At 49.7% G+C, this 14,379-nt stretch overlaps 2 protein-coding genes across 3 annotated transcripts in view; one reads left to right on the top strand and one right to left on the bottom strand.

The window, feature by feature from the left end:
* LOC122364459 (DE-cadherin-like) overlaps positions 1-14,379 on the bottom strand; it is a 132,426-nt gene that overhangs the window by 29,078 nt on the left and 88,969 nt on the right. For both annotated transcript variants that reach the window (XM_043334832.1, XM_043334833.1), the window contains exons 8-9: positions 10,845-10,970; positions 7,288-7,437 (exon numbers count right to left, since the gene is read on the bottom strand). In XM_043334832.1, coding sequence (XP_043190767.1) covers positions 7,288-7,437; positions 10,845-10,970 — 276 coding nt within the window. The remainder of the gene's footprint in view (positions 1-7,287; positions 7,438-10,844; positions 10,971-14,379) is intronic.
* On the top strand, positions 2,642-6,170 carry LOC122364460. The gene is made up of 2 exons (XM_043334836.1): positions 2,642-2,894; positions 3,808-6,170. The coding sequence occupies exons 1-2, from the start codon at positions 2,738-2,740 to the stop codon at positions 5,742-5,744; spliced, it is 2,094 nt and encodes a 697-aa protein (XP_043190771.1). The 5' UTR covers positions 2,642-2,737; the 3' UTR covers positions 5,745-6,170.

The raw sequence follows: 14,379 nt of genomic DNA, 5'->3' as shown, positions 1-14,379 counted from the left end.
CCTGATCACCATCCCCAATCACTGTCCCACTGAGTTTACTGCACAGTGCACAGCCCCGAGCGTCGCACGATGATGAAATGGACCCCTCCGTGCCCCGGGACCCACAGCCAATCGGCTGATTGCGCCCTAAAGACGGTGATATAGCGCCCTGACGGGGTCATCCAGTCGCGTTCCTGATTGGTGGTAGCGTCACAAAACGCCGGGTAATTGAAGTAAACATATACACACTGTGACTGGACTGATTTTTGTGCCGCTAATACACATGTCTGTCTATGTATTGTCAATGAGTCATGACATGATGACGTCTTACTGAGCATCGTCGTTATATGTAACATCACCATACATCGACTGCTTTAGCCTAGCAGATATGGCAATTATTGGCACCCTCACCATCACTTCTGCAGACAGCTAAGTATCAACAAACCGATATAGGCATGTATGCATCATTTCCTGCATTACTAGATACGAACACAAATACGTACATTATTCATACTAAGTGAGACGAATCGTGCCCCTGGCGGACGTCCGTACCAGGCTGGAGATGGTGGAATAAGTGCCGGGTCACACTGCCGTAATAGTCAGGCACAGCGCGCACCGGCTGTCAGACATGATAAAGCGCCACGAATGCCGCGCTGGCGCCGATAATCGGCCGCCGGTCACCTATCCGGAACACACATGTCGTACCCTACATCCTCGTCGGATTTAGTAATAACGTCGTCACGATACGCCGGCGGTACACCACAGCACGCACACGCTGCCGCTCACGGTGGCGTGCGCCGTAGGGTGGCAGTTGTCCGTGGGGCTCGCTGTTGAATTGTGACAAAGCCTGACGCCACGACACCGAGCTGCAGAAGGGATTAGCCATGCAGCCGCTGCGCAATGAAATATGAATTATCTGAAAGTCATTTGTCGCTGGAGGTGCTACAAAACCTGCAATGATGTGGTGACAAGTGACAGCGCTTGTATATTTTAACATCTCGAGCTACGTCCTCCTGCAATAACTGTAGATGGCATCTAGCTTCCGGTAGCTAAAGCAAATCATCATGAATCTACCAACAAAGTAGTAGCCGGGAACAAGCTATCTATGACAGCCCAAATGCTCGCGTATGCACAACTGTTGACGGGGAACAAGACCAGCTGCTAACATCTTGGTTCAAAACACCCTGACTCAATACTGGAAGCCTTCTGACAAAATAAAGCATGGATGAATCATGCATCGTATGAAAAACACGTTGATGAACAAAAAAAAAAGAGCTTACCATACCTACAGTTTTGATCGATACCAGCCCATTGGGAATGGGAACAGACATGACGTTTGGAATTTGGATCATGTCGTCTTATGTCCACTGAGGTCTGACGAATGGTCTCATTTCGGGAGAAATTACTGACTTTGCAGCATATGGGATGAACATATCATAACAAGTTCAACAAACCACACGAGGCTGTGGTGAATATGTACCTTCTTCAGATTGTTTATGCTGTTAGCCCGCAAATAGGGAACCGAGTGATGTGTTCCAGTCATACCACAGCCGCCACGGGTTGTCCGTGTTTATATGATCAAAGGACGTGACTATCAACTGGAGCTGGACCATGATTGGACGAGATATGGGGGGGAACCCCCAGCATATCAGCGACTTTCGCGCTGTTACAGTGAGCGGAAATGGCCATTAGGATGGGTTCGGTGACGCCGAGGGTGAGGTCATTCACCAGCTTCGATGCGTGGTGGCGTCAAATTAAATGATGAAACACCGTGTTTCGCTGTCAAATGTCGTGTCGAAATTTTGTGACCTAGCGTGGCCTAGGTACCTTAGGCTCCGTAACCTAGTTAGGACACCTTTAGCATGCATTTATGAGTGTGTAAACAAAAAAAAAACTGAGCGAACTCGTTGTGACTTGTTAAAGGGACCCTCCCACCTTAACATTAGATTTGAGTTGAGATAGCCAAAATGGGGTCCCTGGCTCACAATTACCGGTTTCGGCACTCACAACATCGAGAAATGCCTTAAATCGGAAATATTGAATTTCAAAATTGCAGCATTTTGATTCAGAGGGGCTAATGCATAGGAATACCCCTCTGAATGTGTGACGTCAGCGCAGATATCTAACGATTTTTAAATGTTTAACTAAAACGTTTTGTAGCACGCGATGGTATATGCTGCTTTGCGCGCAACAAATGCCGCACTTTCAAATAAAGTCGCTGGGAACAGCGGAGATCCCAAAAAGTAAACAAAAGTAAATGTCTAATATCTTGAAAACCGGTGAATATTTTTCGATGACATTTGGTAGATATTCGTTTTTGCTCTTTCTGAACCGAGCGACATCACTTTCATGCCAATTCATTAACTTTTTTGAAGGTGGGAGGGTCCCTTTAAGCGGCGGTCAGAGTCCGAGTTGTAGCATGCCAAAATGTAGATAATTTTTGCTTGGATCTGACATGCCTGGAAGTAAATTTTCGCATGCTATTCTGATAGTTCATGTGCGAGGTTTTAAAATACCGTTTCAATTTTGAAAATCGGTCGGTAACTTTCCCAGGGCTTAGGGAAGGGCCCAAAATGCCCTCCCCCCCCTATACGGGATACGGGTGGCGGTGTCCGCGGGCCGCGGGGAATACCCCTATTTATACAGAACGCGCTGACAGCGAGGGGCTGGTCTGTGTCACTGCCCACTGGCTCAAATTCCAGTCGCATCAACACTAACAGGCGGCGAGTCATGCGCCCTCTAAAGGACAGCACCCCCGATGGATGAGGCAGTCTACCACTCAGCGCCGTCCAGGGTGGTGGGTAGAACACTTCATCGCGCGAGTTGCAGGAAGCATCTGGAACACAGGCCGGCTGCGAGAGCCAAACAGAAGATGAGACTGTCTCCCCTCCTAGTGATAGTTGCCGCAACGCTCGGTGAGTCTTTTAGTACTTGGTAGGGTCTCACAGCTCATACAATTACGCTTGGTCTGACGCCTAAAAAAAAACTCGGCTTCCAAACAACTGATATCATAGACTGGGTAAGATAGACACTGAGACCATAGATACTTACTAGAGATGTCAATCGAATACCAACTTTTTGGTAAACCATAACGGATAGGTACAAGAGCAATACCAGCTTGGTATTTGGTATTTCAATCCTAATGTTTTTGGTATGTTGTTAGTGTTATGAATCCTCACTAGTGTACGTGTATAAGAGGCAATGAATTTGGAAAAAAGTTAATATTTTCCGGAATTCCCAATTCCCTTTAGTTTCGGTATACTCCCATGGTTTTGGTTGCTATTTGGTTTGGTATCGGTATCCTGATTTTCTGTAATTGACATCAATGACCTTCAAGACCGAGCGGCGGCCATTTCCCAAGCAGTGACTTTGACTCCATGTAACAGGTGTAGAGTCAATGACCATGACTTCGCGACGCAGCATTGATCGCAGCGCCGTGACAAGCAGTGGCCGTGGCTGACCCCACGACACTGCAATGGCCGTGACCCCGGGTCTACAACGGTGATCTGACCCGTGACATAGCAGGGAACGTGACCCTTGTCAATCAGTAACTGTCACCTATGATATGGCAGTGACCTTGACCTATGACACAGCTGTGACATTAACTTCATGACCCCATCAGTGGCCAGGACCTAACAAGTCAGTGAGCGCGACAAATTGGCACGTCAGTGACCGTAATCGGAAAATACAGTATAACTCGCGTAGTGACTTATGCTGTATTTCTATTTTCTGTGCCTCCTAATTCCTAGTGACCTTGATCACCGAAGAGTCACTTGGTCACTGAGTTCAGCCTAAGACCGGCCAGTGACCCGTGACCCTGTGCCGCAGGCGAGGCGTGGGCTGGCGCATGTGGCGAGCAGCAGTACGGCCGACTTCCGCCTCTGCTGGTCACCACTGCTGAGACACCCACCGTTTACGCCTGGCCTGAGCAGAAGGTCGAGCTCCACTGCCGGCCGTCCCAGGCCGGCGGCTGTCGGTGGCTGAAGGGCTCCAGAGAGCTGGGCACCGAGTGTCGTCTGAGCACCACTGAGCGCGGCACGATACGGTGTGTCCGCGGAGAGGAGACGTGCGGCACCGTCACAATAAAAAACCCGAACAATCAGGCCGTCGAACACACCTACAAATCCTACCATCAACGCAATAGTTACCACTACAGACGCAGCCATCAATATTGGGACTACAAAGGCGAGACTAGATGGAACCGCAAGCCTTCGACTTTTCTATGTTCCCGGTCGGGCACCATCATTCTCAAAAGCAAGGTGTGTGATGGTATCAGAAAATGCAGCAAAGGTGAAGACGAATGGCACTGCTCGCCGCCCTGCGGACCGCCATATGTGAGCGAGAACACCAAGCTCTCCGATCCAAAGGAGGAGTACCCGGACGGCAGTCACGCCACCTACATCTGCGAGAACGGTTTCAGTCTCGCCGAGTCTCTGAGCGGGCTACGGAGGACGTGCCGCGCCGGCCGGTGGGACGGGGCCGCGCCCGTCTGCCGACGCAATATCGCCCTGGGACAGCCCATCACCGTTACTGGTTTGCCGATGGCAGACTGCAAAGTCGCTGTGGATGGCTCGCTAGACACCTGGTGCATGCTGGCACCCAGCAACGGCCCCAAGGTCCTGGCTGTCCGCCTGGTGACTAACGTTACTGTGGAGAGGGTACTGGTGCGCGCGATGGGTACACGCTACACCGTGGCGTTGCGGCCAGTGAACCAGACCAATAACGAAGTCGACTGTCCGTGTCAGGAGCTGAGTAGCGACAAAATAACGCTATCAGTGTCTGGAGTGAGAGTCTGCGTCTGCCCCGAGCAAGCGTCGACCGTCGGGCAGCTCGAGGTGCGGGTGTCGGCCGAGACAGGCGCCTTCCTGGCGCTCTCAGTGGCAGACGTCGTGGCGCTGGGGAGGTCCGATGATGATAACGGGGACGCGTGTGCACTCCTTGGTCAACCAGCACACGGACGGTACGAGCCGGCACAGACGGGCACTGTCAAACTCTCGTGCGACCCGGGCTACACCCCGTCCTGTTCCGACTCTGTCCGGTGCTCCGACCTACAGAGCGGTACCGCCCGCCTGAGCTGCTTGGCCGCAGAATGTCCGTCCCCGCCCGCCATCCCCAACACCAAGACCGGCCCGAAGAACGGCACCGGCTGGCGCTCTGTGGTCGAGTACAGCTGCGCCGCCGGCTACGCCCTGTACCCGTCCGAACAGAACACTACCTCGACATGCGACTCGGACAGCCTATGGTCGCTCGGACACATCTCCTGTGTCTCCGAGACCGATATCCGCGTGGTGGCCATGCGGCTGGGCGAGCAGCACGAGCGCAGTATGGCCGCGCTGCGTGCGGAGCTGGAGACCCCGCTGATGAACCTGTTAGCTGACCAGAAAAGCACCGAGCAGCGGCTGAGCAAGCTGGAGCTCAGCATGGCCGCACAGCGTGCAGAGCTGGAGACCCTACTGAAGGGCCAGCTAGCTGACCAGAACAGCACCCAGCAGCGGCTGAACAAGCTGGAGCGCGAGGTGGCGCGGCTGGGACTGGCCGCCGGAGCGTACCTGCCCGCTCAGGAGAGAGATCCGACGGAGGACGCTACTGAGCCCGCACCCGAGGAGGAGGGTGTGACACAGACTCCAGAGGCAGGGATAGACCGCGCTGTGGTCACCAGTCCCGAGCAGCAGTCGGATGGCGCCGCGGACTCCGAGGAGCTGGGAGAGGGGACAGCTGAGACCACCCCGCCGTCAGACGTGGAGCTGATCCCTTGGATTTACTGATCCATCCACAGACACTCGCATCCTTCTCTGAACCGTGAATTGTGCCGCCCTGAAGGGTCACCATATCCGACCTGAGAGGTACCCGGCGCGCTTGCCAGTGGTTCGTGGTTTCTGTGCGGGAACTAAAATACCGCCATCCACTAGCCGCCTGCCACGCACAGGACGGAGGTAACCCTATACTGCTGACTTTCCTGAACCTTCATCGCGATGAAGGTTCAGGCCCAATACTCCCGCGGGAGTATTGGGCCACAATTGTGAGTTTACATCTTGCCCAGAGGCGTCTCCAGGGATAGTTTCCGGGAGGCATGCTTTCGCGAAGCATCTGCTTCGCAGACATTCGCCGCCTCGCCAGTTATTTTGTTTGCATCGGCAGTGTTGTGGCTGGATTGGCTATGCCGCGCAAATATAATATATTGTCGTATATTAGGTACACTCTGTGAGGTGGGTGACGTCACTTTGTAATGAAACTGACAGGGGCGGATGTACAGGAGAACTGGGGAGGGGTTATTTGATAAAATGTAAATTGTGGTAAAAGTGAGTACGCCTCGACCAGTTGTTACATTTTTATCCAACACCGACACAAAACCGATACTGTTGACACGTTTATGGTGCTGAAATGTAATGTAAACGTATGCATAGGTGGATTCAGGCAAAGGAAATAACTAGGAGCGTCACATGGGAAAGTGAGAAACATAAGAAACAACTCAAAGCGCCACTAGGTACGGTAACCTCTGACAAGACGTAAAGCAGGTGCCTACCAGTACCAGGCGACTGCTGCCAGTGCTGAGGCCGGTAACCGGTGGGCAAAGAGGTATTTGCTCAACTTGAACCCAACTAAACTAGCTGCCGATGTAACATAAACCAATCGATAACTGGCTTCAGTGTGAGCACGATTCGATATAAGCTCACGATCAACCAGACGACGAAGAGTGCTTCACCGCCGGTGCCTTCATTCACTTCGGAACACTTAGCACGTGTGAAAAGCCACAGTCAGTGTCTCGCACCCATGTAGCACCAGCCGCGCCGCAGCGGGGCAGACCTCACGCGCGTCCCTGTTGACACGCTCGGAGCACTGCAGAGTCAGACGCGTGCGGCCCCGTTTGGCCATATTGGACGACACGCAATATGCTGGGCACGCAGGGGCCACCGGTAAGATCGTGCCAGGAAGTTGAAGCCGAGTGACGTGGCAACAGAATAGGTTGTCGACTGTGAGGCGACTTGGCGTGACTTCCGACAGAACTGGCGGCCAGGTGGCTGGATAAAACATTGATCTTTGACCACAGAACATCACCCATAACTGCAAGCATTACAGCTTACGCGTTACTGTTACGCATCCCCTTGATAATATTCCTACTAACATTAGAAACACCGATATTGATGGCGCCGCCACAACAAGCCACCAACAACGCGACTTAAATCCTAAGTAAGATAGGTACTCACGCTCTCCAAAAATATGAAATGTATGAATGACCCACACACGTCTTCCCTCTAACTCACCGACTCACCGACCCGTCATCACTAACCGATTCATCTTCAAACTCACCGACTTGTCGAACATGGGATGGTTGTCGTTGACGTCTCGCACGTTGACGACGAAGGCGCACGTGCCCTCCAGCGACGGCGAGCCCCTGTCGTTGGCCTTGACGATCACTCTCAGCTCCTTCTCGTGGTCCGGCTCGTCACGATTGAACACCTGTGACAGGTCAAAGGTCAAAGGTTGTACACCTGTCGCAGGTCAAAGGTCAAAGGTTGTAAACATGTGACAGTTCAAAGGTCAAAGGTTAAACACCTGTGACAGGGCAGAGGTTGGAAATTAAACACCTGTGACAGATCAGAGGTTGAAAGTTAGACAACTGTGACAGGGCAGATGTTGAAAGTTAGACATCTGTAACAAGGCTGAGGTTAGAGGCTAGACACCTGTGACAGGTTAAGAGTAAGAGATCGCTGATTGAATACCTATGACAGGTCAGAGGTCAAAGGTTGGGCAGCTAAAAGAGGTAAAAGGCTAAATGCCAAAGGTAGATGAAAGGGTCTATTTCGTTCGTTCGTTCGTTCATTGGGGTTTACGGGCGCGTCGACTGCGGTGGTCATTTTGCGCCCAGATGAAAGGGTCTAGAAAGGGTGGGAAAGATCACTAACCCGTCAACGGGCCCGTCGGACGCATAAACTATGTACCAGGTTGTTTGTCCAGCAAAATGATCAAATATCGCACATCAGAAAAAAAAACTTATTTCTCTTCTGGTTGGTGTGACCGAGGCATGCACGAGTCATTAACAGTGAAAGCAGAAAAAATGATGCTGCAAGATAAAGCATAACAACGATAACTCCATTCCAAGGAGCTGAGCCAACACTGTTGACAGCAGCAGTAAATATCTGATACGGCGGACCGACGTGAAAGCTCCCGTGAACAGCGCTGCCACACGCGCGGACGCGATCGGCAGTAACTTTGTAAGCCGGTGTCGGGAATGATTGGCTGCAGGAGCTCACAGCCAGGCGTCGGTCCGCCACGCATGTGATCAATCACGGCATTTACCGTGTCGAAAGGAGACGGCTGCTGGAAACCTGAGCAGGGGATGATCAGTGAAAGCCGAGCAACACACGGGTTGTACGCCAATGCATGTAGTGTAATATTACTCTTCAATAAAACATGGATGTGGTGCTACTTAGAACAATTAACTTGGAGCATGTCATTCCCTCGCCGCTATTATACGAATTGGCCTTTGTAAACACACTACCTTGCATTGTCTACAAGAAGTTACGCGAAAATGATCGCGTATTTATGACCAACTGAACTGTCCCATGAGCTTCGACTGAAGATCGATGTTACTTGGTGTGGTGACCTTTATAATGATAACAGACAGTCAGCGGCTTCAATATCCATTAGCGGCTGCTGACGCCCGGACAACCAGCTCAGGAGTCAGGACATGACACGTGCCTATTCAGGCCGCACTTAGTGGAGGCTCGCGATCCGACGCGAGACACGAGCCATCAGTGATAAAGGCGCTTCGGTTTATTGATCAGTGAAGGTGACCGGCCCAAAGCGGTACATTTTACCACCCGTTCGATGGATTATTGGAGTACATAAAGCATGCAAGGCGTCCTCAAACATCCATTAGCAGTACAATGCCGACATAGATCTTGACCCAGTGTTGAAAAGCTGCAGTTAATCGCGCCAATGGTAATTAATTCATGAACCAGGCCGGCGGCAATTTATATCGCAATTTGAGGTCGCGTTATCATGATGGCTCGACAAACATTGAAGTTCCGCGTAGCAGTATGGTTAATTGTTAAGTGTTCACCAAATATGCAGCTAATAGAGGAATAAAATATTTGAAGGTTGCAAGGCATGCTATGATATGCTTCCCAGGTTGCCCGACGCATGACATAGGTATCCACATCCACGAAAAAGTCATGTGCACCCAGAAACACTGCTTTAATAAACGTACAGTTAATTATACATAAGGAGTGAGATAAAAAAGAGGAAGAAGAAGCGAATCATGAATACTACTGCTAGTAAGACGTCTGCTCCTTTTTTCTTCCACTACCTACCTCCTACCATCGACTCCTATCCAAGCAATGTACCCTCCCTTCTGTAGATAGCGTTAGTGAGCCTGAAACGCCGTACTCGTAGCAATTTCCTGTCTCGACAGGTCTGTTTCCGCCTTGGCCTTGCGCCGGAGGGGGGGGGGGCGGACGGAGGGGGGGGGGCAGCGCGGCGGTATGGGGGTCAGAGACGCGTCACGCAGAACGTCACCTAGCCGTCAGGGCCGACAGTTCACTCGCCGTGTGATTACAGAGCGCGTACCGCTCGGACGGGCACGCAGACACCTCGGTAAATCAGGGCACCCGCAGTGAGACCCGGCCGGAGCGCTGCATTCAGCCCGTGTGGCATGCAGTTCCAACCGCTAAATCATTACAATGAGCGCGCGAAATGGAGAATGGTCGACCTGCCGACCTGGTCCGAATAAATAAGCGAGGGTCATCGGAGCCTGCAGCCTGAGTTAATTTAATCAAAGAAAGAAATGATAACATTATATAACCTGCATTGAGCCTTTGACTCATTGAAGCAAGCATGAGGAGGCATAGTTTGCAATATGGTATTCCATACCAACTTCCAAGAATGCATTGAGGAGCGTAGTTCTGCGTTGAATTGAGACCATGATGCAACGATATCGTGCATTCACACAGCCATTCAGCAAACAGCTTTAAACAATGTAACTTCTTCTAGGAGCGCTGCTTTGTATAGATACTGATTACTGATAAACGGGTAGATCTGTACTTCGCTACAATACTGCAAAATGACTGCCAAAAAATTACAGTACACTGACACCTTAGTAAAAAGGCGAGCACTAAAAAAAACTTGGAGCAATGTGAGCCACTATCTTTGATCTATCTAAGAATTAGAAAGGCACTATCGGGTAAGCTTATTTTAAACAAACAGATGGCATGGTCCTATCACTACTCACAGCCTAATGCACGCTGCACCAGCCCTACCAGCATTGCGGTACAGTATACCACTCAGGCGTTTGTCGCTAGCGACATCTAGACGCAGAGATACGAACTTGTGTCGTGCGGTGCAGTGTAACTTCAGGCGTTGACCACTAGCGACATCTAGCCACCGGGACTGGTACCGAAGCACGCGGCGCAATAACAAACGCTCAGGCACAGGTTTCTACCACTGTTACATAACTTGAATGCATAAATAAACATGCTAACGCAGCGTTATGCAGGGTTCCTCGTAGGTTTCTGGATTAATTACATAAAGCAATTCAATTCAATTCAGTCAATTCACAATTCACAAATTACAATCCAGTCATTCAAAACCTTAAATGTAACATGAATAGGTATCTCACAATGTTTTGAAAACATACAAAAGAAATGATAGATAAAATATGTTTATTTATGAGCTAATGCAAATAATATGCTGGCATAAGAAGGAGCAATAACTTACTCTATACCTATCTAAATTATTATGATATAGTCGAGCACTGCATTGGGTGAATACCGAAATCATGAACAGAAATTGTGCAAATATATCAGGCACACAGAAAATCCAGTTAGGAAAATATCCCATCATAAAGCCTGTCGGCATCCACCCACCTTCAGAGTGGTGAGCTGTCCAGTGGTGCGATCGATATCGAAGAAGGACTCGGGCGAGCTGGGACTGGTGACCAGCGAGTACTCGACCTCAGCGTTCTCGCCTTTGTCCGCGTCAATCGCCTCCACCTGAACACACAGAGGTCAGAGGCATTGGTGACCGGGGTGACCACCCAGATGACACAGAGGCACAGAACACATGGATGGACAATTGTTACTGATGTTAGCAAATAGCCATTCCTTCTGCCAAACTCATTAGGTATAGCTTAGCTGATGCAGAGAACAGCAGAATTTTCGCGCTGGGCAGGAGCATGCATGCAACAGATAAAAACATCCTTGTGCCTATGCATTCCTTCGCACGCTTTTTCATAATTAACAGAGAAAATCCACTGGTATGAAGTGCAACCCACCCCTGACAGGCAAAAGCCGTCAGAAGCAATCCCGGAACTTTTTCAATTCCGGAGGGGAAGTGAGCGGCTGCCTCCCTCCTCCCCGGGGTGTCAGGAAGCTGAGCCGGGGATCGGACGCTCGCCTGCTGAGCTCTCCCCCTATATCAGGAGAGTGGGGAGGCGGAAAGATACCTCAAGGGAGGGAGGGGAGCGTGTGTCATCATTGCCCAACTAATACACCTACTCAGACTCCGAGAGGGGTTGCACATGGAGGAGGTGCCACCGATAACATAAATAGTGTTGTTCACGCGTTGATATTATCCATGAAAGCTAGACTAAAAATAGAAAAAAACGAACAAATTCCTCGAACATGGGAAAAGTGTGACAAGAAACACATACAACATTCATGGTTTTGAAGAAGCCAACATTAAACCGCAATGGCAATAGCCGCCACAATCGCACTACCTCGATCATAAAACTGCCTCGCTCTCTCATTAAATATTAATTTTCTTACATCGGCCTCAGGCAGTCCTAATCTTAGAAGGGTGCATGCTGCACGCGAGTAATAAGAGGCAAAAAAATTCAATCAAATTAGAGAGAACCGCGATAAATAGAGACCACTAGGTTCCCACCAACTCTCCCCAACCAAAACACAAATCTACCTTCCTACTACGCAGCACCCCCTCCCCCCCCCCCTCCGCGTCCCGCCAGCCACTCATACATCCAACATACATCAATTCCATTCCACCTTACTATCACCGCACGATAAATATAGACCCAACTAACGAGAATACGGAATACCGCCAGCCACTCATACATCCAACATACATATCAATTCCATCTCACTTTACCAACACCGCACTATAAAAATAGACCCAACTAACGAGAATACGGAGTAACCAAACACTCGACTAGATCACCACTAACCTGAGTGGTTTAACCCTATTTGATGCACCCTCATCCCGACTGGACAGCAAACTGCTCGCGGTAACGACATGAAGCAAATTAACGGCCCCCAGGTAAATTGAACAACACTCAAACAATCGTGCCAATCACCGTGTTGCCCACGGATATCTGCCCCATAAACGCGGTGGATGCGTCCCGAATTCGGTGAGTGTTATCCACACAGCAGGCGCTGGCTGTCCATTGCTCGACGCGGCACTGACAGTGGCTGCCACCACGGCTGTCAGGTGCGGCAATTAATGACAGAACAATCCGACAATGTCCATGGACCATGAATCCAGCAAGGTCAAGGTATGGTGCGGTACGGCGCGGTGCGGTACGGCACGGGACGGGACGGGACGGTACGACATTGTACGGCACGACATGGTACGGGATGTCCCGGCATGGCAAGGGACGGCACTAATACGGTACTGTATTGCTTACTTTGCTAAGATATGTTACCATAAGATTATATGTTTCCTACACGGAAGCATACGATACGACACGCTACGCTATATCGCGGTACCGATTCTCACCGACTCAATGTTACGATGTAGTCAATACGACTTGACAAGACGCAATATGATATTATATAACACGATACGAAATATAACTGGTAACTCGAGCGTAATAACAGGGAGACTGGTATGTAAGGAGCGTAAGGGGGAGGAGTCACAGTAACTATTTCCAGCCGTCAGTATGACATGGCCTTAATCAGCTGATACAATCATATATCAGAATACAAAGGGCCCGGTGGCAATCCATGCAGTTGACTGGCCTACAGGACAATGTCCCAAAATTTGTCGATTTGCGTGGGAAACGACATCCAAATGAAATTCATTTTTCACTCTCACCAGCAATTTTTAAGAACAATTTTCCACTCCCAACCACGAAAACCTAGAATGTTTACCTATAAAAAGAGCAGCTGTGTGGATGCCCGGTTTAGCATCAAACATTCTACACCCTAGAATAAAATGCCTGCTTTATGCCGTTTCTCACTCTTTTTGGATCTAATCGAATCAGCAGTTTTCCACTCTCTCCCCTGTTTTTGGTGGGGAATTTTCCCCTCTGACACCCAAGACAAAACTCAATTTTGGGACACTGCTACAGGAGCCATGGACGGGGCAGCGTATTTATATTCCCCGGGTCTGATTCATAGCTCGACAGAGAGTGATGACACTATCGATTTTCGTAAGGTGTTTAAATACGTTTGCTGATTTGGTCATAACCAATGTGAAAAAAAAACGAAGCGAGCTTCTGATTGCAGCTCTGCTGCAAATACATGAACACAGGGCTAGTCAGGCCTAATGGATATTGCTACTCAGATTCAACAACGTTGAAATCAAGGCAATGCTATCAAAACGCGACTCAGCACGTCCAACAAGCACACATCACTTACTCAATAATTTCATTCACGTAAATCCAATCAGTCAAATAGTTGGCTTGGAGCATTGATGGTTTCAACCCTTTGCCATTCAACATTAATGAACAAATATATGGCTCACCACCACCTATTGCAATGTCCATAATACTGATTGGTGCTCGGAGCTGGCCGACTGCCGGTTAATATACGACACCCCTCCGCAGCGTTTGATTAATTCAGCTTAGTCAATGCGCGGCCGTGGATCAGCGAGCGCTCGGCGAAGTCTGTCCGCTGCAGCAGGCGATTACTGAACACACCCCCGGGACGCACACGCACAGGGTCTACGTACTCGTGCAATGAGGATCCCGCAGCCGGCGGTGTAGGTACTAGGTAAGATGAAAAGGTAAAGAAGTTGGCAGCGATTTCCCGAAACTGGAAAGGTCACTACACTATCTTAGTCCTTTGAGATGACTTACTGGATTTGGTATGGCGCACGCTTAAATTTAAAGCTGCGTGGATATCGTAAAAGTTCTTGAAAGTTCTCCCCAGATAAAACTTTGCCTAAATGAAACATTCCATGAACAGAGTCGAAATACGCACAACTATCGCATTAAGTGACGGAAATGTACCGATGATTTTCATACGTTCAGATCATTTGATGACAAGTAAAAGGAATCGGCTAAGCCACAGACTTCTCTATATATAGAGAAGTCTGTGGCTAAGCAGTTGATAATTTCATGCATTTTAAAGTTATATTGATTGGTTGACCTATTCATGAAACACAAACCATGGCAACAACAGGGATCTTCCACCAGTGACGTCACGGTATGTCCACCAGTGACGT

Source organism: Amphibalanus amphitrite, unplaced genomic scaffold, assembly GCF_019059575.1.
Source record: "Amphibalanus amphitrite isolate SeventyFive unplaced genomic scaffold, NRLGWU_Aamphi_draft 000678F_arrow, whole genome shotgun sequence".
Classification (NCBI taxonomy): Eukaryota; Metazoa; Arthropoda; class Thecostraca; order Balanomorpha; family Balanidae; genus Amphibalanus; species Amphibalanus amphitrite.
Note: the sequence above shows the minus strand (reverse complement) of the source record. Positions and strands in the feature narration are given on the sequence as shown.

Bases quoted from the DNA above. Each gene is read 5' to 3' on its own strand.
- LOC122364460 (XM_043334836.1), top strand. From the start codon at position 2,738: ATGGATGAGGCAGTCTACCACTCAGCGCCGTCCAGGGTGGTGGGTAGA. The intron at 2,895-3,807 runs GTGAGTCTTTTA...CCTGTGCCGCAG, and splicing joins GATAGTTGCCGCAACGCTCG to GCGAGGCGTGGGCTGGCGCA.